The 26790-nt window shown below is 51.8% G+C and overlaps 1 protein-coding gene across 6 annotated transcripts; it reads left to right on the top strand.

Annotated features, from left to right (window-relative positions):
- The first annotated feature begins 2496 nt into the window (after positions 1–2496).
- Positions 2497–21776, top strand: KLHL25 (kelch like family member 25). 6 transcript variants are annotated; one of them, XM_054214958.1, is made up of 5 exons: positions 2497–2637; positions 4437–4519; positions 9060–9179; positions 13118–14947; positions 19967–21776. In XM_054214958.1, the coding sequence occupies exon 4, from the start codon at positions 13135–13137 to the stop codon at positions 14902–14904; it is 1770 nt and encodes a 589-aa protein (XP_054070933.1). In that variant the 5' UTR covers positions 2497–2637; positions 4437–4519; positions 9060–9179; positions 13118–13134; the 3' UTR covers positions 14905–14947; positions 19967–21776. The 6 variants fall into 6 exon arrangements, with proteins under 6 accessions (XP_054070933.1, XP_054070931.1, XP_054070937.1 ...); XM_054214956.1 differs by lacking the exon at positions 4437–4519 and having other exon boundaries at positions 2510–2637; XM_054214959.1 differs by lacking the exon at positions 4437–4519 and having other exon boundaries at positions 2541–2637; positions 9063–9179.
- The last annotated feature ends 5014 nt before the right edge of the window (positions 21777–26790 follow it).

The following is a 26790-nucleotide window of genomic DNA, read 5'->3' as shown; positions in this document are numbered from 1 at the left end:
CGCCTAGTTCTTAAATCCTCTTTAACAAGAGGTTTAAAAACATTTTAAAATGTCTGCCAGGATTTTTCCTTTGCTATTAAACATTCCCATTGTGCTCCCACTGCCTTCTCAGATGTCTGGCGCAGCTGCCCCTTCACGGTGAGGAGCCAGTCGCCAGTCTGTGTGTCTGGTGTGCCCATCAGAGCCGTATCTGGCCTTCTGCCGCTCCGTCGGAATAAAAACTGGGATCCTAATCCCATCTCCTCGAGCATCTTAACACCAGATGTGTGCACTACCGCGGCACAGGATGTTTCCTGCAGCGTTTGCCGGGACTGCCCTCTGCTTAGCTGTGCCAGAGACGGAGGAGTGCGAGAGTTGCACAGACAGAGAGCTGGTGGGCGGGAGATGAACATTAGATATTGTGTCTTAGAAGCATCTTTTCAGGTAGAGTTTTGCAGAGAGCTATTCCGAGCTTTGTAGGTGCCTATGAGAGAAATTCTCCCTGCCATGTTGCAGAAGACAGGCTGGGTTCACACACACAGCTTGCTGGGACGGGATTTCGCTTTTGTAGCAGCACTCTGAAAGCGCGTCGGCATTAAGTAACGTGACCTTACTTTGCTCCACAGCTCTTTCATAGTCCGGAGCAGCTGGGTGGAACTCAGCAGTAAAAAAGGGAAAATCAATTTTGTCTTTCATGTCGTTGCTGTTTAACAGATGCGTTCAGGATGCCACCATACCTGCCTCTTGCACAAATCCCTGTTGTCTTCCTGAACAGCTCATTAAAGTCATTAACAGGCCCCAGGACAATTTTCAGCCTCTTCAAGAGTGGCTGCGCTTGTAGCTGGGGAGACAGCAGCACTCTAAGAGTTAAACTGCAATGACCTGGAACAACACAGCTCAAAAAAAATCAGGAATTTGATACAGTCCAATATCTTCAGTGTACTTTGTTCATACACAGCCTCTGCCAGCTGTAGCCAATCTTCTGTTTCAACCTGGGATGAGAAGAAATTACAGTATTTTGTATTTATTGGGATTTTTGCTTCAATATATCCCCATAGCAGCCACCTTCCACCTCCTCCCATGTCCCCGCCACCTAAAAATTGGCTGTGCAGGCAGCAATTCATAGGAGTCATCGCTGCAGAGCAAAGACAAGCAGCGGCAGTTACTTCAGTGGGAAACTTGAAGAGATTTCCTTTACTAGGTTGCAAGGAGCAGCCCTTAAATAGTCCATCCCTGGGTGTACAGAAGGTTCGGCACACTTTGGACCTAGATATTCCCACCCAGCTATTGTCTGGGGAGATACACTTAATAGAACTGTTAGTTTTTCACTTGATTCTTATTACTGAACACTCGTGACTGAGCATAGAGAGTACGGCCTGGGAGAAATGGGGTCGTGGGAGAAGATAGGGAACACCTTTGCCTTGCCTCCTCTGCGTATCCAAAATGTGTATCCAAAAAAACTTTCAGCTTCTTTTTTTTTTTTTCTGGTGGCTAAAACATTACGCATACCCCAGGGGAGCCACCGGCGGTGAAACTCCACTGCAGGCCAGTTCCTCGGTCCCTTGCGGTGCCTCCCCCGGAGCACAGGCTGGGAAACGCGAGTGGGGACGAGAGCCAGCACTGTCACCAGTGGCTCTTGCATTCCGTGAAAAATGCTATTGTTCCCAAATAAGCCTTTTCCCCCCGTTTGGCTCATGGTTACGGCAGCACTTACCCGTCCCCCCTGCTCCCTCCAGACGAAGGCACTGGTGGTTCCCACCCGGGGGGACCCCGCCAGTCCCCCGTCCGATCACAAGCCCTTGCAGGCGAAGGGACCCCGTGGGAGGTTGGTGACCTTCACAGTCCCCACGCACTGAAATGCTGCTGAGCCCAGGCACGAGATTCCAGAAACCGGCTTGAATTTTAGCGGAGTTTTCCTGACTTTCCCTGCAGGTTTGCGTGGACGGAGGGCGAGCCACACGCAGGGACAACACGTTGCCGGCCACGCACCCGGCGTCAGCGCGGCAGGACGGAGCAGAGCCCTGACTCGGGGGGCAAAGGCCAGAGGGGAAGGCTTTGTGCCGTGGGGGTGTCACGGGTGACCCCACGCGAGGCCGGAGGGCAGTCCCGGCGGCTGTGCAGCGGGGGTGCCAGCGCCTAGCACGCCGCAAGCCCTCGGGGAAAGGCCAAACCAGCCGCCGTGGGGGCTGCAACGCACCCATGGCGGGAGGGGGGGGAAGCACAGCCGGGCTGTAACCGGGGAAGGCGGCCTTTAGGACCCGGGGAGCTCTGGGACGCCCTCGCCCCGCCCCCAATCCGCCTTCCAGTCCTCTCATTGGCGGGAGTGCCCGCCCTCTCCCCATGCGCCACTCCGCAGGGGGGCGAGGCGGGGTGGTGCGTCACCGTCTCGGCGCTCCCTGATTGGCCGCGGTGGCGGCGGCCGGCCCCGCCCCCGGAGTCCCACGCGAGGCGGGTTCCACCCCGCCGGTGACATTGTGCCCGCCGAGCGCGCGGGGTCGGGCCGGGCCGGGTCCTACCGCCGCCGCCTCCGTCGCCTCACGAGTGGGCTGGGGCCGCCCCGCTGCCCGCCCTCCATCCCGCCTTCCTCCTCCTCCCCGCCGGACCGGGGGGCTGCGGGGCCGCCGGTGGTTTCGGCCGGGCCGGGAGCGGAGACAGACGGTGAGTGAATTTTCCTCAGGGTCGGGTTCAAGGCGCTGCTTCCCGCCCCGGCTCCTCCGGGTGAGGGCGGGTTTGCTGCCGCCGGGGGAGGGCCGGGACCCGGCCTGCCGGCCCCGCCGCTCGCCCGCCCGCCGAGTTCCGTGGGCAGGTCCCGCAGGGGACGTACGGGGCGGTGAGAGGCTTTGCTCCTCTACAACAAAAAAAAAAAAGCTGCTTTTCAGCTCTTAAATATGAAAGTAAAGTGGTATTGATTTTTTCCCCCCCTCCTCTTTTGGACTTATGTTGCTCAAAACCGTGGTTTAAGGGACACAACTCCCAGAGCCGTTCTGATTAAACACGTTCAATTAACCCCGTCTGGAGAAGCGCGTGGGTTTGTACCAAAGACTGAGCCGAGCTGACAGAGGAGAAAAAACAGTTCTCCATCCCTCTGCTGTCCGTACAGCCCCCTTCGTGTTTAGAGAAGTTACAAGCAGGTTCGGTACTTGCTTTTTTTCTTTTTTCTTTTTTTTTTTTTTTTGTTCTCTTTACTTTTTTCATCCATCCACTTGCGCTTGTAGTTGCTGGGGTGCAGGGCTTAGACTAGCCAAACCTATGCCTTTCATAAGCAGACACCTAAGAGTTTCATACTATTTATGTGCAGAGCCCCAGCTTCATAACTGGTTTCTGTTTTCCTTTCCTGGCCAGCTGGAGTGAGTCCCCTGGTCAGGGTGCCATGGGCTTTTGTAGCCTTCCTCCAAATGTGCTTATGGACTGATCCAGAGCCCCAGGAAAAACAAACAACTCTATAACCTTTATACTGTGACAGCTTCCCTTGTCTTCTCCCTCTTTCCCATGCCTTGTGACTCTTGTTTTTATTGAGCTTACCTTAGGAGCGACCCAAGATGTTTGTAACACACCCTGCACGTTTCTGGTGGTGCCCAGCTGCTCCTGTTATCTCAGCTGTGTTACTGATTGCTGCGCTGGTAATCGTCTCCTTTCGGAGTAGGTGCGCACCGGGTCTGAGCTCTCGTGTACTTTCTTTTCTCGGCCCATCTCTCAAGGGGTCTGACTTCTTAGTGAGATGGGACCCTTTCTGGCGCCTCTCTGTTTTCCTTGTGCTGCTTGCTGCTTCAGATCAAATCTTATCCAAAACCACTTTTTGTCTCTTTTGTGTCTTTAACCCTAACCATCTGCTCTGGTTTATCTCTGTGATAAGGCTGTATATATTCAGTAAAGCAGCTGGGGAAGAGACATAGGTGGGAGTTTGCTCCACAGCGGGAAGGTGTGGGGTGGGCACAAGATTCTCAGGACTAAAACCAGAGTGAAAGTCACACTTTAATGTGGACACTGGAGACTGTAAGCAGCTTCAGCACTGGGCAACTGAAGCATTCTATCTTTTTTTTGTTCATTTTCCCCAAGTATTTGGGGATTGTTATCTGAAATCCTTGTGCTTCAGCACATACGCGAAGCATGTCTCTTGGTAGCCTCCCATGCTGCGTTTGGAGCAGGTTCACGTAACTTGGGCGGTGAGGATGGTGTCTCGGATGTGGTTTTGGAGAGGAGATAAGGCCAGTTGAAAACTGAGGAGCTAGGCGAATGAAATTTGTGAAGGCAGACAGCTTGGGAACAGATGATAAGACGCTGCATGACATGTACTCCAAACGTGTGAAAATGAGTGTGTGGTGTGTCTGATGCGTAATATGGTCCCTCCAGTGCTGGAGGGGGTGCTGGACATGGTCCTGGGTAGGGACAAAGAGTGTGTGCATGTCTGTGTGGTACATATGTATGCGTGAATTATGATGCCATTTTTGTCCCTACAGTGGTAACCAGCTGCTCCCCAAAGCCTGCAGGAGTTCAGGTCCTTCTTAAACACCCAGAGGAGGTTTTAGGCAATGTTTACCAGGTGGGTGAGCGAAACAGGAAGGGCAGGATGTGGCCATCTGTGGAGGTGGCAGAGGATGGGCAGCGTGTTGTGAGGTGGGGAGGGAAGTGGCAGCATTACAAAAGAGGGTGTTGAGCAGTGCCTTGGCCTTGGGCGTGAGTAGGTGGAGCAGGACGGGCAGAGCTGCCCGGGGGTGTCCATGGCGGCGCCTGGGGACTGTGGAAGGGGCAGGTTTGAAGAAGCAGTGTCAGCACTTGAACAGAGGAGAAGATTTACTCCTGTCCTTTATAGACTGTAATTGAATTGCAGTGAATGTAGCTGGCATCGCTTAAAACAGTGGCTGAGGGAATGCCGGCTAGGAAGCGTTTAGCTGTAACAAGCTGCCCCAAGCCCCCCGGCCTGACCTTTAACCACCATCACATCGGTCTGTCTTTGCTTATTAACTTCATATCCCCGCAGTGGCCATTAGTATCGCTCCAGCCAGTACAGGCTGCTCTGTCTTTCCCCCATCGCTCGAGCCTGGGAATGTTGCATGTCCCGTAACCACTGTCTGCTTGCTGACCATTAGACTTTGCAAAGACTTTCAGTTTTATATGACAGCCTGTCAGATTGTGGTGAGGCGAATTTATTACTGTAGCACACTGGCAATCGCTCTGGTTTGCTTGTGATGCATGCACAGATGACCGGGGTAGCCTGGGCTGCTGCAACACTCCTGTGCTGGTCCAGAACTTGCAAGCTGAGTACATGGTTTGATGCTGTGTAAGAACTGAAATTAAAAGATCAGAGATGGGTGTCATGTTCCTTCGTTCCAGAGCCAGAGGGCAATGTGCAATGCCCTGTCTTGCAGCCCCAGACCTTTCAATATCTGTCAGTGCTTTAGAGTCTAGTTGGGAATGGCTGTCCTGCATGCCCATCAGCATTAGGGGCTAATCTGTTCAGGAGGCATGAGAGGGCCTCCCATCTCCAGGGCTCTGAACTCCAGCCAGAATTGCAAATGAGCTCCTGCAAATCGAACCTGGCAGTTGCACCACAATCTCCTGCCTGGCAGGGGGGCGGCGAAGACAAAACAAAACCCCAGGTTAACTGGCCAGGCACAAAATTGAAATCCTGCCCTGACAGCAGGCGGACAGACCTGTTTGGTATGAGCGTCTGTAGCAAGGCTTCTGGTTAGCCTGACCATCACAGCAATCAGCTCTGCCAACCTCAGCGCCAGGAGCCGGCCACAGTACGCAGAGAGAGAGTGGGAGGATCTGAATATGCTTTCTGGAGTCAGCAACTGCAGTGGTTATTCTGGCATTAATTTGACATATACCACATCTCATCTTCTGAACACTCCCTGGGAAGTGGCATGTGGTTCTGCTCCTCTGTATTTTGAAGTACCAAAGGCCTTTTGCCTTTGCAGCACATTAGCAAGTTGGCTTGCTTGAAAAGGACTTTATCCTGCCCAGATGGGGCTGGGGTAGATACTGCGATCAAGTAGATTGTTTCTGTTCTGTAGCCTTTTGGAGTACAATTTGGGAGACGGGACTGCAAACTTGCTTGCCTGCTCTGCAGCCCTGCATTCATTTTGCAGAGCGACCGTGATTGATCTGGCAGAATGGGATTTATTCACTAGTGGAGCTACAGGGCAGGCAGGGAGGACAAAACCCCACAGCAGCCTCTGAAATGAATCACAGGCTCTGAAAAGATCCAGTGAGGTTAAGGCGTAGCAATGAAAAGCTATTGTCTAGAGCCTGAACTGTGGCTAAAAGCGTTATTTATCCCGATTTGGGTAGTGGTTGTAGGAGGGTGTGGTATTCCCAGGAACTGCAAAGCCAGCATGCTTAGTGGTGAGCATGAACTTTTATTTGATTGCCTCACAGGTAGCTCAAGAAGCTTTATGGAGTAATTCAGTTGCGGAGCAGCAAATCCAATACCTGATTTGCGAATAAAACTGCATACATTGCATGCAAAGTGGATTTCCTATGGGTAATTTTATTTTGGTTGGAATGCGATTGCCTGTGGCTTAGATTAGTGCAGGTCTTATAGATTGGAGGCACTGCTGCCCCTTTTACCAGTGCGTTTGCAAGACAGAACAAGAACCTCATTAATTGGCACAGCTTGGCAATACTGCTTTTGTTTTCTATGGTAAGTGGCATTCAGGAGATTCTTGTGGTGGCTTTGGGCTCAGAGTGGAGCACAGGTTTAAAGGGAGGAATGGTGGGTACTGGCGAGAATGGGATATGAAGCAGTGATGGACAGACCGAGTTTCTGAGTTCAGCTTCGCTTTAGTAAGCACGTTCAGATACGTGCCCGGACCTTCTCCAGACAATCTGATCTCCTGGAGCCTACAGAATTGGGCTTGGAAAACCTCCCAGTTTCTGTCTGAGCCAACAGAAGGAGCCTTTCACACGGTCTCTCTGCGTTCTGTCTAGGATATAGAGGCTAGACTAGGAAGTGAGAAAATGAGAAGAAACGATAAGGATATCTTCCATTCTCAAAGGCTGGGGCGGGATCAGAAATTCTGCTTTGGGGGGATGGGGTCAACTGCCTTTGCTTGCCTATTTGCAAATATGATGAAACAATGAGAGTTTGTCAGGAAGGCCAAATCCAGCTCTGTAACACAGAGATACCTGCTGATTCACGGCAGGGTTACGTTGCCTGAATTCCAGCATGCAAAATCACCGTTGCATCTTTGCTGCGTTAGTCATCCTGAAGAAGACAAGAACAAATTTGGCTGACATGGTTAAACCACTAAATTCACCGGAGCTGCTGGAGGTGAACCCAATTTGTTAGAGAGCAAAGTCTGCATCCAGGCGTGCAAGAGGTGTGGACAGAGTGCAGAACATGCCTGGGAGACGATGCAGTGAATGTCCTTTGCTGCCCACCTGGCAGCAGCCCAGGCTCCATGCTCAACAAGTGCAGCGCTGCACCAAATGCCAGGTGCTATTTTAATTCCTTTCATCTCAAGCACTCTTTACCAGAAGGGCGTTATTAGTATCGAGCATTTCAAGCAGCTCCAAGCTGATAGTTGTGCTAGGCAAGGACATGAAAATAATCTGAAAACATCTTTACACTTGTTCCTTCCCCTCTCCTGATTTCTGTCTCCCTCCCCCACCATCTTTTCCTGTTTTCTGTTGGTTTTTTTCCCCTTTTGAAGCTTGAGCTGTGTTTGCGAGTACGTGAATGCCTGCATGTCGTAGATTCCCCCTTCTCAAACCTTTTGATGGTCTCCAATGCCAGGAAATTGCATCTGAAACCCAGCTGTATCTGGGTTCTGCATTTGACTGTGAGCTGTCACACCGATCTTTCTCCTAAGCAGATTTGCAAGCAGCTCCTCCTTGTGAAGACAACACAGTAGGTGACTTTAGGTTTCTAGTTTGCTACTCTGTACAGTAAAAAGGGGGGAAATTGGTTCTATACCAGTAATTTTGTCCTGGGATGGGGTTGCTGGCCTAAGCACCAGGCGATGGAGTCCATGACGGTGTTGAAAGGTACAGGTATTCAGGATGAGAGAGCCAGCGCCTTACTAATGGGTAGAGAATTTATCCCACTGCTTCCAGGCAGAAGCTGAACTTTGGCTGAATTCAAAATGGCATTTCACCCCAAAGGGTTGATATTGTGAAATCGGAGAGAATAAAAATCAATCGTACGCCTGCCTCCCTGTAAAAGCAGCAATCGCTGGCTGCTCGAGGTGGGTCAGCTCTGGTTTGGAAGCAGTTGCTATAGGTTGTAGTGCAGTCCATACACGGAGGGCCTGTGTGGCTGACTGCTTGGGAATGAATCTCTGCTGTGGCATGTGCTGCTGCTTCTAGGTCTTCTGAGCTGAGCCAGCAGAGGACCTTACTGCTTATTTATTTACTTATTTATGGCTTTAATTAGTTCATGGTTGAGTGGGGCAAAAAGAAATGCATTCTGCTTGCTGCTTCTCTGAAAGTTTGATGGGCAAACAGAAAGTGCCAGCTTCGGTTCATGGGATTTGGGCTCTTTGTTGGTGTTTAGCCAACCTCTACGGTCCTGGGAGAACACTTAAATCCTGTAATTTTGCCCCTCTAAGCAGAAATGATTCTTGATCCCCTGAAGTCCCACTGGGGACTTCTTATTTTCTTATTCACTCTCAAATATTGCCTTCTTGAAAGGAAGCAGCATCTCAGCTGGCGATTCCCTGCAGACAATGAGTGAAATTGGAGATTTGTAGACAGCCTTCTCATTTAAGATAGAGAGGGGAACCCCAAGCCTAGCTAAATATGGTCCATCTATCAATAGTCTTTCTGAGCTGTCCTCTCATATGCAGTTCTTCTGAGATTGAGGACTGGGGCCTGATGTGGCTTCAAAGTATCTGATTTCTAAGTGCTGCTTGGATTTTTCAAGAGGTAATAGAGTGTTTCCTGAGGTTCTCCTAAATGACCCATACCAGCTTGCTATAGCAGGACTCCGACATGGCAACCCACAAGCCTGGGCGGAACAGCTGGGGCATGGTTTGTAGGAAGCAAGACGCGCTCAGACAGGAGAACTATGGCTGTTGTTTGGGTGGGGAGTTTGGCCATCTCTGTGGTTTTGATATTTCCCATGTTCTCTTTAGCAGCTTTGTCCTGTCCAGAGAGACTGCTGGGGTGTTTTCTTCATGAGCTGAGATCCGACGGGTCTTTTCTGCTTGAGCCAACTCCTACCCTCCTTCGGGGTTGCTGTCTGCCCTGTGTGGGTAAGTGGAAGGATTTCCAAAGTGCTCTTATCTTGGTCTGCTGGAAAAGTCCTATATTTCCTATGTCTGCTGTACAAAGGCTGCAGACAGCCAGGGGAATATTGTAGCCAGCAGACAGTGTTGGATAGCTGTCAAAAAACTGATGCCCCTCTGCCCTCATCCATATGGAAGAAGGATTATCGTCTGCCTCTGCGTGCAGTAAGGTCCTTCTAAAAGGCTATGCAGTAGATATTTATTTTTTCAATAACTGCTTTTCAAAGGAAAAAAATGCAGCATGGAGAAATCCAAGAGCCACTTTGTTCAGGTCATGCCTTCTGCTATTTGCGTTGAGGCGTCTGTTCTAGTGATAGCTTCCTGCGTGATGGAAGATGCAGCTGTGAGCTCCGATAACCCCCTGAGCTCTTGCAGAGCAGGTGGGAGCTTGGCAGGAGACACTGACAGGTTTCTTTGTGTAAAATATTCCTCATTCTGAGTGGTTCTGTGTGGTGTTTTTTGTTTTTTTTTTTTTTCCTCTTTAGCTCAGTAGCTGGATAAGGGAAGCGAGGAATGCGGTAGGGGCCAAATTCGGCTCTGCATGCATCTGCTTCAGAGAAGTGCTTGTAAGCACGTGTCAAGGGTCCAGCCTGTTCATTGCTGTGGTCAAACATTGCTTAAATTGAAGCATACGTTTGTGCACATTGTGAAAAGTGTAGAAGATCCTTTTAGTTACAGGCTTCTGAGGTTTATAAGGCTGCTAGATTTTGGAAGAAACCCATCAGATGAAATAGCTGCTGCCTGCCGTTTCTGTTCATCTGATACAGGTGGGATGATGCCAAGGTCTCTGGTAGGCTGAGAGATGCGGTGGGGTGTGTTTGTGGGGGGAAGAAGTAGCACCTGACACTCTTATAGTGGTGCCCAGCTACAGTAGAATTCAAGAAGCCCTCAAAACAAGCTGTTTGGAAGTGGCTGAAAAGAGTCAGCAAGGCTTGATGGTGAGATGGCTGCACACCAGAGTTCAGAGGCTGCTTCAGTTTCAGTTTACTGGTCTGTCTAGCCCAGGTGGTCTGTCACTAGTGATGTCCAGTGTCATAACCGGGCTCTGGGAGAGGCCAAGTAAAGGGGCTGTGGCTGTGGCCTCTTTAGCTTTCAAGCTTGCAGCTGTACTGGGGACCATCTGGTGCCTGTATTGGGACAAGGTGATGTAAAGAGCCGCCCTAATGGGGGCTGGACTGGAACCTGCCAACTTATTCCCTGGATGCTCTTCAATACCCACTGGATAGAAATATTATTTTGTTACCCAGTGCCTTGGGCAAGATGTTTGATGTTGGAAGCCTGAGGTATATATAAAGTGGCCCTGCTGCAGCTTTTATGTATACATTTTTCATTTCTAAATGTCCTGCTCCTTCCATTCTCCATGCTCATTCCATGAGTAGTGGCTTTTCTAATCGTAGTGTCAGAAAAAATTTTGCTGCCTTCCTGCAATCTTTTTGTTTCCATAGCTGTCCTGTATAAATTGCTTAATTTTCTGTGCATAAGCAAATCACAGGTTAACACTGAATAGCTGACCTGAGCTGCAAGCAAAGCAAGCAGTAGCAATGGCAGGGTGGTTTCTGAGGTTGTAGGAATAGAACCTAAATCAATAGCTTTTAGTAGACTCATAAATGTTTCATTTGTATTCCTTGCTTTGGCGTTATAGAGCTTTGACACGTGAATCCATATAGCCTCCTAAATTAGTGTTGTCCCTGCGCTGGGTGTAGATGTTGAAAACCATTTCCCTCAGATGCACTGCGAAGTGCTGTTCCATAATGGCATTTTCCTTCCTCTTTTGGAGCCTTGATTCCGCGTAGTCTCTGATCGCAAGTGAAACAAGCTCGGCGGCCTCAACGCCAGGCTGCAGGGATTTTGGTAATGGACATGCAATGTGAATATTGCTGCCTGGCTCGGAGGCCAAGTAGGGGTTGTGGCTGCTTGGGGAAGCTATCATTTCTGCAGAGAAGCACAGAGAGACCTTTTCCCTGGACTGCGACACAGCCCTGAGGAACGAGTGAGGCCTCGGGAACACCAACCTCAATAATTCACAGCAGGGGATGGGGAAGGAGGGACGTGCCCACAACTGTTTGTCGAATCTGGACTGTTTTGGAGGCGCTGGAGAAGCTGAGGGTAGGAAGAGCGTGAGTCAGGCAGCTTATCTGGCCATCTGCCTCCACTGGAGGTCATCCACCCGTGGAGCGTGGGAGGGTTGTGTGGCTCCCAGTCTCCGCCAGGTCAGGGCTATGAACTGCATCCCCTCTCTCGGCATGTCATGGTTTCCCCTGGGAACCCCGAGTGCCGGGGTGACAGCGGTGAGCCCAGCCTAGCTGGGGAGGACAGGGCTGATCTGTAGACCTTGTACTTGCAGGGGAGAAAGACCCTTGAGGAACCTCGGGCTGCAAAGAGCAAGTTAAAAAACCCAACCAAACAACAAAAAGAAGTCAACCAAAACCCCTTCCCCAATGTCATCTGCGTGGCTAATTGCTGACTGCTAAACAACTAGGTGGCTGGAGCGGGATACTGTGGGATTTCAGCCCTGCAGAACAAAACTGTGGTGTTTTTGGGAAGAGGGGGTAGAAAAGGGATAGAAAAATAGTGCTGGGTGAGAGAGAAGATGTAGTAGAGCCGGACAGTGTTTCTCAAGCAAGCCCTGTGCTTGAGAAATGCTCCTGTGCATCCAAACAGGGTCCTCCCTGCCCCAAGTGCTAAAACACTCCTGAGACAGTTCAGACCCCCCCCAAGATCTGTGACTTGCCCCCATCTGTGGCCCATTTAGTGGACTGCCTGCCTGCAAATTCCACCTGTAGCCAGGGAGAGTCTCTCTTACTGAAAAATCAGTGTCATGTAGTGTAGTGCCTGCGATGGCTTTGCTGTGTCTGCTGTCAGAGGGGCCTGTAGCGGAGGCACAGCAGGCTGACCCCATTTTTCTTTCTTTTTGGGCTCATTTTTCAAACCTCAGGACAGTCGTGCTACCAGCTTCCGTACCGACTTTCTACTGTAAGAGAGGACTGCATGCATATCTGTCTGCCTACTTCAGTTACACAGGGGACAAAATAGAGCTGGCTAAAATAGTTTGGAGCAAATGACTTGGATTTTATCATCTACGTTATATTAATTTGATTGGTCTAAAGGGTTTTCTTCCACAGGTAAGGATAGGTATCAGGTAGCACTTAAATGAAATATTAGCTAATAAAAGTCTTGTGTTTCCTTCTGCTTATCTGTTAAAAAGCATAATTTAGCTGTCCCTTTTGTCTTATTCTATGATGTGAATCTGTCCTGCAAAATGTTTTAGTCATATGAAGTATCTGGTGAGTTTTACTAACAAAAGCTACAAAGAAAGGGTTTGGTAAAATTTGTTCAGAACTTCTGGCTCGTGCTTGTAGCTAAATATTCCATAAATAAAACCTGTAGCAATTGCCTTTCCTAAAACCTGCAATAATCTTCATGAAAATCAGAAGCCAAACTTGATTTCTGATGAGCCAAGAACAGCCCAATGCCCTTTATCCTGGATAGACTCTCTTAATGCTGTTTTCTAAGGAAAGATAATTCTCCTGCGGTTTGCCAGTACCCTCTAGGGGCTGTTGAGACAATTTAACATCAAGTTTGGGGTTTGATTGCTTCATTTTGTTGCTCCATTGCTAAAACCAAAGTGTGGAATTTCCCCCTTTACCCGGCTCTGCCTTCCCACCCTGCTCAGCCTGAGTTAAATTTTGGGAGGATGCGAGGGTGCAGGAGGCACAGGCTCTGCAAGCCGGGATGCAGGAGCACCCTTTTGGGATGTAGGACACCTTTTTTTGGGTGTCAGCTGGTACCTCACATTTGAGGTCCATTGACGGCGTACCAAGGTTGGATAGCAAATGCATATATTCTCTGTGCCTTAGATCAGTAAGGACAAGAGAAAAATGGTTTTTCTGTTTGTTTCTCTGCAGGCAAGAGCCCTGTCATCATGTCAGTCAGCGTCCACGAGAACCGTAAATCCCGGACTAGCACTGGCTCCATGAACATCTTGCTTTTCCACAAAACTTCCCACCCAGACTGCGTCTTGTCCCATCTGAACACCCTGCGGAAGCACTGCATGTTCACTGATGTCACCCTTTGGGCAGGAAACAGGTCATTCCCGTGTCATCGGGCGGTGCTGGCTGCCTCCAGCAGATACTTTGAAGCCATGTTTAGCAACGGCCTCCGGGAGAGCCTGGATGATGAGGTGAACTTCCATGACAGCCTCCACCCAGAGGTGCTGGAGCTACTGCTGGACTTTGCTTATTCCTCTCGAATTATCATCAATGAGGAGAATGCTGAGTCCCTCCTGGAGGCTGGAGACATGCTGCAGTTCCATGACGTCCGAGACGCGGCAGCTGAGTTCCTGGAGAAGAACCTTTACCCTTCCAACTGCCTGGGCATGATGCTGCTCTCAGATGCTCATCAGTGCCGGCGGCTCTATGAGCTCTCCTGGAGGATGTGCCTGGTCAACTTTGAGACTGTTCACAAGAGTGAGGACTTCAACAACCTTTCCAAGGACACTCTGCTGGACCTCATCTCCAGTGATGAATTGGAAATCGAGGATGAAGAAAAGGTCTTTAAAGCTGTCATTCAGTGGGTGAAATACAATCTGGATGAGCGGAAGGCATATCTCCCAGAACTTCTGAGGAATGTTCGTCTGGCCTTGCTTCCTTCTGAATGCCTCAAGGAAGCCTTGGCTTGTGAGGACTTGATCATGGTGGATGAAAGGAACAAGCTTGTCTTGGATGAAGCTATTCAGTGCAAGAAGAAGATCCTCCAGAACGATGGGGTGGTCACCAGTCCCTGTGCCAGGCCTCGCAAAGCTGGGCATACCTTGCTGATCCTGGGAGGACAGACTTTCATGTGTGATAAGATATACCAAGTGGATCACAAAGCAAAGGAAATTATCCCCAAAGCAGACCTGCCGAGTCCACGGAAGGAGTTTAGTGCCTGTGCCATCGGCTGCAAAGTATATATCACTGGAGGCAGGGGGTCAGAGAACGGGGTCTCAAAAGACGTATGGGTGTATGACACTGTTCATGAAGAATGGTCAAAAGCTGCCCCAATGTTAATAGCTCGGTTTGGGCATGGCTCAGCTGAATTGGAAAACTGCCTGTATGTCGTTGGTGGACACACTGCTGTAGCTGGAGTCTTTCCTGCGTCTCCTTCTGTTTCTTTGAAGCAAGTAGAGAAGTACGATCCCATATCCAACAAATGGACAATGGTGGCTCCTTTGAGAGATGGAGTGAGCAATGCTGCGGTGGTGAGTGCCAGGCTCAAGCTTTTTGTCTTTGGCGGGACCAGCATTCACCGAGACATGGTGTCTAAAGTCCAGTGCTATGATCCAGCTGAGAATCGGTGGATGATCAAAGCTGAATGCCCACAGCCCTGGCGCTACACGGCAGCTGCTGTCCTGGGCAGCCAGATTTTCATCATGGGAGGAGACACCGAGTTCACGGCAGCGTCTGCCTATCGCTTTGACTGCGAAACGGACCAGTGGACGCGCATTGGGGACATGACAGCCAAGCGTATGTCATGCCACGCTTTGGCCTCGGGGAATAAACTCTATGTGGTGGGGGGTTACTTTGGGACTCAGAGGTGCAAAACGCTGGACTGCTATGACCCTACGTCAGACACGTGGAACTGTATCACAACGGTGCCTTACTCACTCATCCCCACAGCTTTTGTCAGCACCTGGAAGCACTTGCCATCATGATGAGGGTCAGGGCTTGGGGGCTTGTATCCAGGAGGTCAGTAAGGTAAGGGTCTCCTCCTCTGACACTGAAACTTGCTTTCTCGGCTCAGTTGTGTCTCCATGCACTGTGCTGAAGCCATGGGTTCCAGGTTGCTCATGTTTTATGAGAAGGGTGCGTTTAAAGGTGGGATGCAGCACCAGAAAAAAGTAGTCAGCTGTGCCATGTCTTAAGTCTAGCTAGCTCCAAGGCTTCAGTTGTTTCCAGATGGTCCATTCAGTATCTTAAGAAATACACCTACATAGATGGTTGCAAGCAGGCCACACACAACTCCTCTCCCTCTGCTCTGAGCTAGCTGGATGTGTGGGTGGGTATGGGAGGGCAGATGCATCCACACCTGTTCTTAGGGTTGTCACCACAGAATACATCCTGTCCCCATGCAGTTGAGGGGATTATGGTTTCTAGAAATGCTTGCCTGTGGGTCCTGGGAGATACCAGGGCGGCAAGTGCTTTGGAAAAAGCCTCAGTAGTTGAATATTTCTGCTGGGTATCAGGGTGATTTATTTGCAGCTGATGAATATGTAGGCAAGCAACCCTTGGGATGCAGGCAAATCCTGGATCTCTTTTTATGCTCTGTATTTACATTTCAGTGGGTAGCAGAAGCTTAGAAGCCATGGTGCATTTGATGGTCCTAGTGTTTATTTAACATCCAAACTGTTGCTTGTTAAATCAGAACTTCTGAGACTTCTGTGTGAGACCTGAGTGGGAGGGAAGGGGTTTTGTAACCAGAAGAAGAATGTGTTTATCGGTGTTTTTGGGGTGTGAGAATAAGATAGTTGGTGGAAACTCATGATGTCCTGTCTCATTCTGGTGCTCCAGTTCTTGCTTGCTCAGAGAAGGTGCTATTGCAATGTCAGTGGGCCAGGGCTGTTGGTTCCTCTTCTCCCCTCCGAAATGGGATGCTTTGTTGCCATTCTGATTACCAGCTTTGCTCCACAAAGCTTTGCATGTCTCCACCAATCTGTGCTGAGGTGCAGCTGGCCAGGCAAAGGCCAAAAACTCTTTTCCCCTTGCATTGTGAAAGCAGATACTGATACGGGCAACACCTGGATAGCATCATCTTCCCAGGAAGTCCATAACACCTCTGCTAGCTCAGTCTGCAGGTTTCAAAGTGCTGGCAACACACACAACCCTGCTTTGGTGGTTGGAGACTACCTCCCAGCTAGCTGAAGGAACTGGGAAACCCTCGTGTATGGGGGTGGGATTGACAAGCATCACTTATGGTTTTATTTGGAAGGTGGGGACTGTGGGGAGGGAAATTCTTCCATAGACTCATCAAAATCCACTTCACTTAATACAGGGAAGAAAGAATGCTGCCCAAACCCTCTAACACCCTCTCACTTCCCTGCTTTCCACTCGGTGTGGTTGGTGCGCCTGGGAATTGCCCAGTGGGTGAGATTACTGGCATCTCCCAGTGATCATCTCTTTTGATGCCAGCTGGGAGCCGAGGAGGAGCTCCTGGCACCTCTGCTGGGCATTTGCCCAACATGACCACCTGCTTTTCTCAGGTGGGGAAAAAAAAAAGGCATCCAGAGCATTATGCTGGCCTTTGATTTGTGAAACACCTGGTTTTAACATGGGTTGGACCAGAGTGAGGGCAGGGCAAGAGTGGAAAGGGTTAAAATGAGATCTCTGAGAGCTTTCCCAGCACTGGAAGATAATGGCCTTTCCAAATTCTCCTCAGGCGTTGCCTAGCATCTGTCACAGTGGCTCAGTAATCTAATTAACTATTAAATATTGCAGCAAAGAGTGTGAGGACTCCATCATTTTCAACTCAGGTCAACGGGGCCTCCCTTTAAGAGTCATCCTAGAGCTGAAAATTAATTTTCTCTGGTAGCAGATGTGTCTGAATATTAAAGCTCAACACCAGCCACACTGCTGGGAATAGAAATAGGGAATATTTTGAGGTGGGAGTTGATTCTTCAGCTACGGAATAAAAAGCAGTCTCTGAACACACAGAGATGTTATTTTCCTCTCCTGCCTTTTCCCCCTGTACTGTATTTGGGTTGTTCAGACCTAATAAACAGCTTTGTGGGGGTTATATAGGTATTTTTTCCCCCTGTAATCTAGACTCTGGCACAAGCACAAGAAAACTAGGAGCTGTAATATGCCAACCTGCAAATAAAACTGGTGAAAAGTCACTGTGTGAGGGTTTTATGTGCTTTTTTGGCTTCACTTCCACAAAGTATTTAAAATATACATGAGTTCTTGCCAGACAGAATGTCTCCTCACTTCATTTTTCTAGAGATTTTTTTTTTTGTTTCTAAAAAAACCCTCTGAAGTTATTGTTATGGCCTCAGCCACTGTGACAGCTCCTTTAATAAAGCACCAAGACTGGTGAGTGAAGGCCAGACCCAAAAGTGTTGCCTGTGCCCTGCCAGCCATGTCCCACACCCTTGCCTTGGTTGGGCTGTCCCAAAACTGGGCTCAGGAACAGGGGAAACTGGCTATACGGTCCTACGACTACCCTGTTGTCCTACAGGAGGTTTGGCCAAGGGGTCTTCTGACCTGCAGCTCCTACCGTGTGAGGTCTTGGCTGCAATAGCTGTTTTGGTCCCTTGGGACCAAAGGGGCACCCAGAAGGTGGGTTGGCCAGCACGTGCCTGGGTGCTGGTGTTCTCTGGGAATGCTAATCCTATGGGAACCCCCTGCAGTTGGAGGTGGCTCAGAAGGGACCATCCACGGTGTCCTCGGAGCGGAGCAAGCTGGGCTGGCGAGGAAAGGTCTGGGCAATCGCACGGTAGGAAATAATACTTTGTACTCACAAAAAACTCAGCCTTCTTGCCTATAACCTGGTGAGGTTGCATTCATACCAGCCGTGAAACCCAAATAATAGGTCCTTGAAAAATGTTGATCATAAAACACCAAGCCTGCTTTTCATTCAAAGCATAAAGCTGATCAGCTGGAAATGTTTCCTCGAGAGCATGGCCTTCACCCTTCCCAGCTGGAGCCGGGGCACCTTTCGGCAGAGGTCCCAGCGCCCCTGCCAAGGATGCTGTGTGACATTAATTTAGTGCTTATTGCTGGCAGTTAATTCCAGGGATCAAGCGTGATTAGCAATATGAAACATGAAAGCCCTGTCTCCTCCCACCCATGGCAGTGGAGCCACGAGGAGGTGAATTGTTACAAAAGGGAAATAAAATACTGAGCACTTGGCTAATAAAGCCTCTCTGTGTTTATAAAAACAAGCAAAGCCCAGCCTGGAGCTCAGGGGGATGGTGCTGGGTGGTCTGTTGGGGTCCTGTGCAGTGACAATTGATGGGGACAACTCCACACCTCCCAGGAGGTGACTTCAGGCGGTAGTAGGAACAGGTTCTCCAAGCTGCCTGTCTCCAAATTAAAAGTGGCTTCTCCAAACTAACTACCTGCGCGACGTTCTCGTTTTCATGTGGCAGAACAACAGATGGGCTTGGGCCAGAGAGAGAAGCCTTCAGCTAGGGGTTGGGATGGTCACTGGGAACAAGGGAGCTGCAGGTTGCATGGTCCAGCTGCAGAAGATTAGATGGAGAAGGAAATCGCTGCATCCCTCTTCCCTGGCTTCTAAGTCGCAAATGCTCCCCTGGGGTGGAGATGTCAGAGCTCCTGTCTTAAAACAAACGGGGATGAGCCAAATCCCGTAGCAGCTGGGAGCCGGGCGTTCCCTTCCCAGTCCCGTTCAGCTCCTGCAGGACCCTCCTCACTGTCTGGGCTGTAGGGAGCACAGACTGGTGGCTAGGCACCGCGCAGGCACTTATTCCTGGGGCTCACCCGAAAGCTCAGAGCCCGTTTTGCGGCTCCCAGCGGAGCCCTTTGGCGGGTTTGGCTCCTGCGAAGGCTGCGGGGTGTCACCGGCAGCTGCTGCCTGCCCTTGGGTGGGCACTGCGCAGCTGAGGCTGCAGGTTTGGAGGCAGCTCTGGCACCTCAAAGCTGAACTTTGGCCCCAAAGCTCCTGCAAGGATTTCGGCAGCGTGCCAGGCTGATAGTCTGTATTCTGATAGAGCGGTCACACTCAACATCAGCTCTGTTCAACGACTTTTCCTGATTATTTAATTACAGCTTAGCTGACAAACCTTTTGCAGAGATGGCTTTGCTGCTGCCTGGTTTGGCTTCCCTTCCACGTGGTGCAGCGCTGGGTCAGCTTTTATCTTGTGAGAAGCTGTGGGGTTTTTGTTGCCCTGCTCCCAGCTGGACATCGCCCTGTGCGAAAGCCCCAGATGCCTGCAAACAGCAGCCTAAAAAAAAAAACCCCAAAACCTCAGGATAATCTCCCAGCTCCTAAACGCCGCAGCTCACCTGCCTGCTGCCGGGTTGGTTGCGTGCAACCTGTTACAGCCTCGCTGGTCTTGCCAGAACAAAGTCACAGCTGGTTTCTCTCGGTGGCTTCTGGGGAAAACCCATTTGCATGTGTCTAATAGCGAGGCCGGCTAAACAGGGACGGCAATTTTTGCCTCTGCTGCGCTTTCCAAGCAGCTGGTTGTCTCTGAAGCCAGTTTATCAGGCAGCGTTGGAAGGGAGTGGCTGGCCTGGGGAGGAAAGTCAATGAAAATCAGGCTTTTCCTAACCCTGGGCAGATGGAAACATGTGCAGTCTGAGCCTGGCCCCAGACTGGATTAATCAACCCCTTGGAAACATCAGTCGTATGGATGGTTTTGGAGGAACCTGTGGAAAAAGAGAAAAAGGGTCTTTTTGTTTCATCTGTTCCTGTTCTTGGGCCCTCCTCCCCACCTTATAAAAAAAAGTTAAAAGCTCCATTTCCCTCAACGTTTCATTCCCTTGTCATGTCCACAGAGATTTCCTGGCCAGCTCTGCCGGGCTCCTCAGTGCTCTGAGCCCTCCCCAGCTGAACGCCCACTCTCTCCCCTCTCCTGCAAAAGCAAAAAAAAAAATCCCAAATCAATCAACTGCTTTCCACCTCCACCCATCCCTGGGGTCTGGGCAGGGGGTTACCCCAGTAGCTGCCAATGTGCAACCCCGTTTCTGGTGCTCCCCTGTGTGGGCTGAGCCCAGAATCGCGGCTGTTAATGAGCTTTCTCTTTCCCTCCCCAGGTGCCGGAGTCACATCCATGTCCCCTGTCTTGCTGCTGGAGCCAACACAGTGACCGCGTCCCCTCCTGTCCTCCGGCACAGGACTCTGAGGAGCCTTTCGCATCCCTTCCCGGCATCAGGAGCAGGAGGCACAGCTGGCACCGTGCCGGGGGGGCACCAAGGGCCACCCAGCCTCACCACTGGCCGCAGCCGCCGCACAGGGAGCCAGGAATGCAGCCGGCTGCCAGGCCAGGGCTGGGTACGGGGGGCGAGGGGACGGCTCGTGGGTGCTGGTGGCCCGACGGGACTGGGGAGATGGAGGGTGTGCACCAGGCTGCATCCCTCGTCAAGCACGGCGTGGGGAGCCGGTAGGTGCTTTTTGTTACACAGCTGGGGGGGTTAAGACATATTAATTTTTTCTTTTTTGAAGGCAGTGAACTTGCCATTGGCAGTGGCTGCTGTTTGGGTGACTTGGAAGTGTTTTTTAAAGGGAAAAGGGGCTGGGGCAGCCCAGCAGAGAGCACCCGTCTCTCCACAGCCTCTGGCTGCTCCATGGAGGCGATGGCTGTCGAAACATTAAAGCGTGGGAGCTCGGGGCGGCTGCCAGCAGCGCCGGGTACTGTGGCAAAACAGGGCAGGTGCCTTTTGTTTTGCACTTTGGGCCTTTTTATTATTTTCTTTTTTATTTCCCCCTTTTCTCTCTGCAGCCGGTTGCGATTTGGTCTTCCCAGCTGCTGGGAAGAGCACGGCGGCTCTGTTAGCGTGCCAAGGCACCGGCCCCGCTGCCGAGATATTCACCAGATAAACCCCGCTGTGTGCTCAGAGCCGGTCTTCTGAGTTTCCCCGCCGAGCAGCGCGTGGGTGAGGGCGTAATTAGCAAACGAGCAGAAACAGAGAAGTGCAGCGGGGCAAAGCTCGCGCCTTGGGAGGGGGCATCGTGCCTCTAGTGAGGCCTTGGAGGGACGGCAGGCGGGATGGGGGAGCATCGCGGGGTGGGCTGGGGAGGGATCCCCCTCCGTCCCGCTGCGCCGCACGTCCTGGCTTCACCTTGGGGAGATGGGAGCATTTTTCCTGGTTGGGCTGTCGCTGCCCCAGGTTATCCACACATAGCTGGCTGTAATTTGGTTTATTCGTGCCGTCAACCCGAGTCGCTTCTCATTCCCACTGCGGAGGAAGGCACGTGGATTTTTGCTGTCGATAGAGGAATGCAGCTCCTGGCCAGCCTCTTCCAGGGCTGGCCAGGGCCAAAGGCTGGTCCTGCAGCGCCCCAGCATCCCGCTTCCCTCCGCAGCAGAGCTGGTCCTGCAGATGCTCCGGGCTTGCCTTTCGCCCCTGGATTAGGTGAAGCTGAAGCCTGGCCAGCTGGATGATGCAATGCGATGAAAAGCCTTGACATGGCTTCAAACAACAAAGCTCTTTTTGGAGCAGTGAGCGCCTGTTGCTGCCGGGAAGAACACACGTCGTGCACAGCCGGGCTGCGATGCTCTGAATGACGTTTATTTACATTTTCTAAGGTTGGTTGTTGTTTTTTTTTCCTCCAGCTGCCTGCAAACTTTAATAAAAATGATGATCTGGGAAACCGTTTGTGTGTTTTTCACAGGAGTCTTCATTCTTAAGCAAGTTAGATTTAGGTCTAATAACAGGGCCGAGGAATAATAACAGGGTTGGCACTCGGCGGTTCACAAACAGCCTCCTAAGCAACCAGCCCGGCTGTAATTATTATTGCTTCAGCGCCTGGGAAACTGAGGCACAATGTCAAGTGTCTTGTCCAAGGTTAGTGGTAGACCTGGGACTAGAAGTCCAGGGCTCCTCGCGTCCTGAGGACATCACATGTCTCCTTCCCCACGGCTGCTCTCACTCCCCCTGACCGTGATGTGATTTTAGGAGAACTTGCAAGTCTGTAACTCTGATATCTGCCAAATAGGTCGAGCGGGCCCAACCCAGACACAGCCGTACTCCTGCAGGGAAAGCCAGTCATTTCTACGGAAGACAAGAAGAATTTATACTTCTGTTTTCCTTATTTGCCTTCGCTTGGCTGCTGCGGCTCCCAAGAAAGGGGCCCATTGACAGGTGAGATGGGTTTTCCAGCTGGGGCTCCTGGTCACGCTTCTCCTCGTGTGCATCCCTCCCCATCCCAGAGGAGCAGGGGTCGGATCCAGCCCGGCTCTGGGGAGGCTCTGGGGTCTCCCCCGCTACGAGACCAGCAGCTCCGGCTTTGCTCAGGACCGGCAGCGCAAGAGCATCGCTCAGAGCAGCTCCTGGTACTCGCAAGCAATGCACGACAACCTCGCAAGTTCATGTTCGCCTCCTCTTACTAGCAGGAGCGGGTGGGCTTGGGAAGCAAAGCTTCCTAGGGGTGTTATGCACCGTCTCAAAAGGGATTTAGAGCCTGAATTTCTGAGCCATAAAGGAAGCTGGGAACATTTCTCCTTGCCCTCAGGAGCTGGGCGGGCAGCAGCGTTAGCTGATGTGAGCTGGGCAGTATCTGGGTAAGGCTCCATAGAAAAAGCTCATTAAAGACCCCTTTGGGAAATCATTTCAGGGTAGAAATTACTGTTTGATGAGCAGGAGAGGGAAAAAGAGAGGGAGTGTGTGAATGAAATCCCTTTCAGTTTTGTTGATTCAGGTTTTATACAGGACTCTGGGACTTTAAATACCAGCACGGGAGGCTTTGCGACAGGCCGGCTTTGATATGAGCCGTGCAAAGACCTGCTCTTTTGTATTTATTCTGGAGCTCGCCTGAAAGACAATTCAAAAGCAATCGGCAGCTGCTGTGACAGCAGCAACCTGTTGCTATGGAATTAAATGCGATGCAAAAACACAAAGGTTTCTTGGTTAGCAGCAACAAAGTAAAAGGGGAGCGGGAGATGGAAACGGATGCAACAGTCAGAATAAAGCTACAGCCAGAGTGGGGCTGGGTTCAACTGGGAGGTACGGGGGAAGAAATGTAAACGTGATTTGTTTTGTTTTTTTTAAAAGAGCTTTTTCGCCATCTCAGCAGGTCAAGCTCAGCTTTGTCTGGGAATGAGCGCTTTGGGAAAGGGTCTCGTCTGGTGGCGTTACAGGGGTTGTATGTTCCCAAGCTCCTGGGAAACACGCCTGCGGGCTGGGGCCAGCCCTCCCTGTAGGGTGTCCCGAGCTCAGGCATCTGTCCCGGGAGGTGGCCAGGACCCCGGCACCGAGGTGCCCTGGAGCTGCAGGGTCTTGCATGGATCCAGCCCACGCTCAGCCCCAGGCACGGCAGCTGCCGGCAGACCCAGGCCACCAAAGGGGGGCTTGTCCCACACCTCCTGCCTTGTTTTGTGGGGGCCTGGCCCCACAGGAGAGCTTGGACGGGACACAACTCCTTCCAGCCCAGCCTCTGGCCTGGTCTGGAGCTTGTCCATGGGCTCTCTCCACCTTGGTTTCCCACTCTCCAAGAAGCGTTTGGGAGGGGAGAGGTGCTCGGAGACGGGACGGGAGCTAGCGGGACCAGACCTCTCCCAGGCCCAGGACTCGGGACTGATGTGCTGAATGTCCCCAGATGGAGAAGTCTGGTACTCCTATGTCTTACTTAAATGAAACCCATAGTGCCGCGTTGGTTTTTAAATACGCATTTTCCCAGCCTGACCTCAGCTGCCCTTGAAATAATACTACTGTGCGGTGAAACCCTACGGGGAATTATCATCTGAGCTCGCCCTCCCTTTGTCACTGGCGTCAATTAAAAGCAGAGTAGCTGGTGATTTAATACGTCCGGTGTCTGAGGAAACCCCACATCCATCCAGAGGCTGGCTCTGGCGTTTTAGACACGTAATTGGAGTGGAGGAGTGTTTTTGCCGGCCATCCAGCATGCTTTCAAATTCACCCAGGTCTATAGAGAGCACAGAGGCCTCCTGGCCTTGGCTTGCCATCTTCTCCTGCACGTTAGTTAATGCCCCGGTGTTGCACCTCCTCCCCGCCGTAGGCCTGTCCCGGGTCAAATTGTTTTCCTATTCCTTGTGCACCTTCTCCCTTTGGATGAACCCAACACGGTTTAGTCACTGTAGAGGGTCCAGGATCCCAAACTGCCCCCCCAGGAAACGCTGCTCATAAGGTTAAGCTTCCAAGAGCAGGAGAACCCATCGCCACCAGCTCTCCACAACCAACTGGAAATTTAAGCTGGGCCCGATCCCTCTCGCTCCAGTGCGGAGCAGGGGGACGGTGACCTCCGGGTACTGGCGGCAGCGCCGGGGGGGGCCCAGACAGGATCCCGCAGCGGGGACTCCTGGTGGGAGTGAATAGCGGAGGCCGAGCTTATTTTTTTTTTTTCTCCCTCCCTTACAATCTCCCTTTTCTTTCCATTTCACCACCTCCTTATTTAACATCATCGACTGCTGTGCAAAACCATCAACGCCCTTTGCGGCAGCGTGACCTACTTTACCGCCTCGTCCCGACTTCCCTCGCTGAAATCGCGCGCTCGGAGCCCACCCAAGCCATTCAGCGTTTCTCAGCTGGATAACAAATCCAATTAGGTGGAAGAAAGCCTGGCTTTCACGCTGTCAGCGCCTGGACATCTCACTTCCCTCGCCCCAGCGCACGCTGCGCCACCGATGGCGGCCTCTCACAGACATCCCGGACAAGGCCCCTCTGTATTTGTGTGCCCCTCCTCCAAATGAAGCCGGGGGAACGGGTTCAAAAGGACCGATCCCAGCTGTCCAACGTGTCCTTTCATTCCTCCTGACATCCCTTGGGGACCACGGAGCTCAGGAATCGAAAAAAAATGTGTGTTTTTTTCAGTTCTGGCTCTCCGTGGAAGCCCTCCCTTCCCGGCCCAGCCTGGAGAAATGGCCCGGGGCCGTGCCAGGATGGCCCAACTTGTGCTTTTTAAACCTGCTTTTTAAAAAGCCTCTGGCACTTCAGCCAGGACCTGATTTAATAACCGGCAGAAAGTCACACCCAACCCCGGTCCTGCAGCTCCGTCCAGAGAAAACAGAGAAAAAAAACTCTGCCTTTTGCTGCTCCCCTTACTCTCTTTTTTCCACCCCAGCAGGGACCAGTCCCTGCAGCCACCAGCCGGCCCCCGGGACGCCGGCCCCGCTCCGTCCTGGGGCACAAGTGTGTATTAAAAGGGATGAGTAGAAACAAAACGAGGAGGAAAGAAAAAAGCTCAAGGACCAGCAGGAAAAGCCCTTTTAGTGTCTAACCTCCCTGGCTGGGGAGGACAGACAGACAGACAGACAGACAGACGGCTCTCCGGCAGGTGCAGAGAGGCGGGGAAGCACCATTCCTCCATTTCTGGGTGGCTGTCTGGAGGAATGACAGACGCACAGGCTCATCGTGAGCTGCTTCTCTCCGACGGCCGCTTCTCCGCACCCAGCCGAGCGCCCGCCGTGTCCCGGCCCCCGCTGCCCACGCTGCTGCCGCCCCGCCGGGCTCAGGGCCGCTCGGGGCCTTCCCACAGGGCTCTGCTAATGACTCACCGCTCCCGCTCGGCTCTAATTAGGCTCCTGTCTAATTAGGCTCACTGGAAAGAGGCGGCCGGTGTGAAGCAGCTCGTTGGTGAAAGGAAAGGGGAAAGAAAGAGTGTCTGGAGATGCCAAGCGCTGGCGGGAGAGACGCCAGGCTGCGGGGAGAGGTCGGGGGGGCTCGGGAATTGCCGATGTAGAGCCGCCGCTCGGCAAGGGATGGATGGAAAAGAAAGGAGACAGCAAAGGGACCGAAACAAGCCCCCGGGATGTCCTCCAGCCCAGAGCGAAGGTTGCCATTTATAGACTCGTTGAACAAGTTACTGCCACGCAAAAGGAGCCCCAGGATGCAGGGAGAGCGGGACAGGGCTGTGAGGCAGCGGGGCTGGGGGAGCCGGTCCCGAACCTGCAGCATCCTCCCCTCCGCCGCCTTGGAAGGGAGGGCAGGAGCGGGCTCTGCAGCACAGCCTGGCTCGGGGTATTTCGGGGGGGTGAAGATGGGTTTTCGGGGGGGGGGTGAGGGGCACCCACCGTGTCTGCCCATCCCTGTGAGTGCTGGGGGTCTCACTCGTGCGGGCTCTCGCATCAGTGGCTACTCTCAAATATTATTTTTCCCCTTAATTTAAACATATTCCAACCCCAAACAAATCAACACATTTGCAGCATTTAACATCCCCTCTAACTAATTAACAAAAGCCAGGTGCCTTCTGTGGCGAAGGGAAGTCATTCCTTTGCCGCTCAGCCTGTATCTGATCACAAGGCCTCTCACTCACCGCACTAATTAGGGGTTTGCCTTTCCTTCTCTTAATAAAACCCCCAGGAAGGAGCAGCCTGTCTGCCAGCCCCAGCCCCGCTCGCACCTGTGTCCTCCCAGACCTCTGGTTTCTCACCCTGGAGCCGGAGCCGGGACTGACCCCAGCAAGGGCAGGAAAGGGGAAACGCGGATAGTGACAATGATAATGGAGACATTAAACTGTCCTTCCAAAGAGCCTCTCCAGAGCCGGTCAATGCTCCTTTTAGAATCCCATCCGAGTGTAAGGATCCTTTATAACCCCTTTTAGGTGAAAATCCCACCACATCCGGATGACCCACCACATGGCCCCGCAGAGGTCTTTTGCTCTAACTCTGGTTCCCAAGGAAAAGCTGGGGCTGGGGGAGAAACCTGGGACGCTCAGGAGCACATCACTGCTGCTTGGGGACCACCTAAAATAATTGACCCATGCGGTTTGGAGAGAAGGTCCATTTCATCATCTTAGCCGTGCCGTAATGGCTCAGAGCGTGGTGTGTGGATGAAATTGTGGCATGCTGGTTTAGGGTATTCGAATTGCCCCATGGAGACGGCCTGGAGAGGTGGGGTCCTTCGTTTCTCCTGAGCCAAAGGCAATGTGCACGGCATGCCCCGGCTCCCCTCCGGCCTGTGGA

This window comes from Rissa tridactyla, chromosome 9 (assembly GCF_028500815.1).
Source record: "Rissa tridactyla isolate bRisTri1 chromosome 9, bRisTri1.patW.cur.20221130, whole genome shotgun sequence".
Taxonomy (NCBI): Eukaryota; Metazoa; Chordata; class Aves; order Charadriiformes; family Laridae; genus Rissa; species Rissa tridactyla.
The sequence above is the reverse complement of the archived record's forward strand: the minus strand, read 5'-3'. Positions and strand labels throughout refer to the sequence as shown.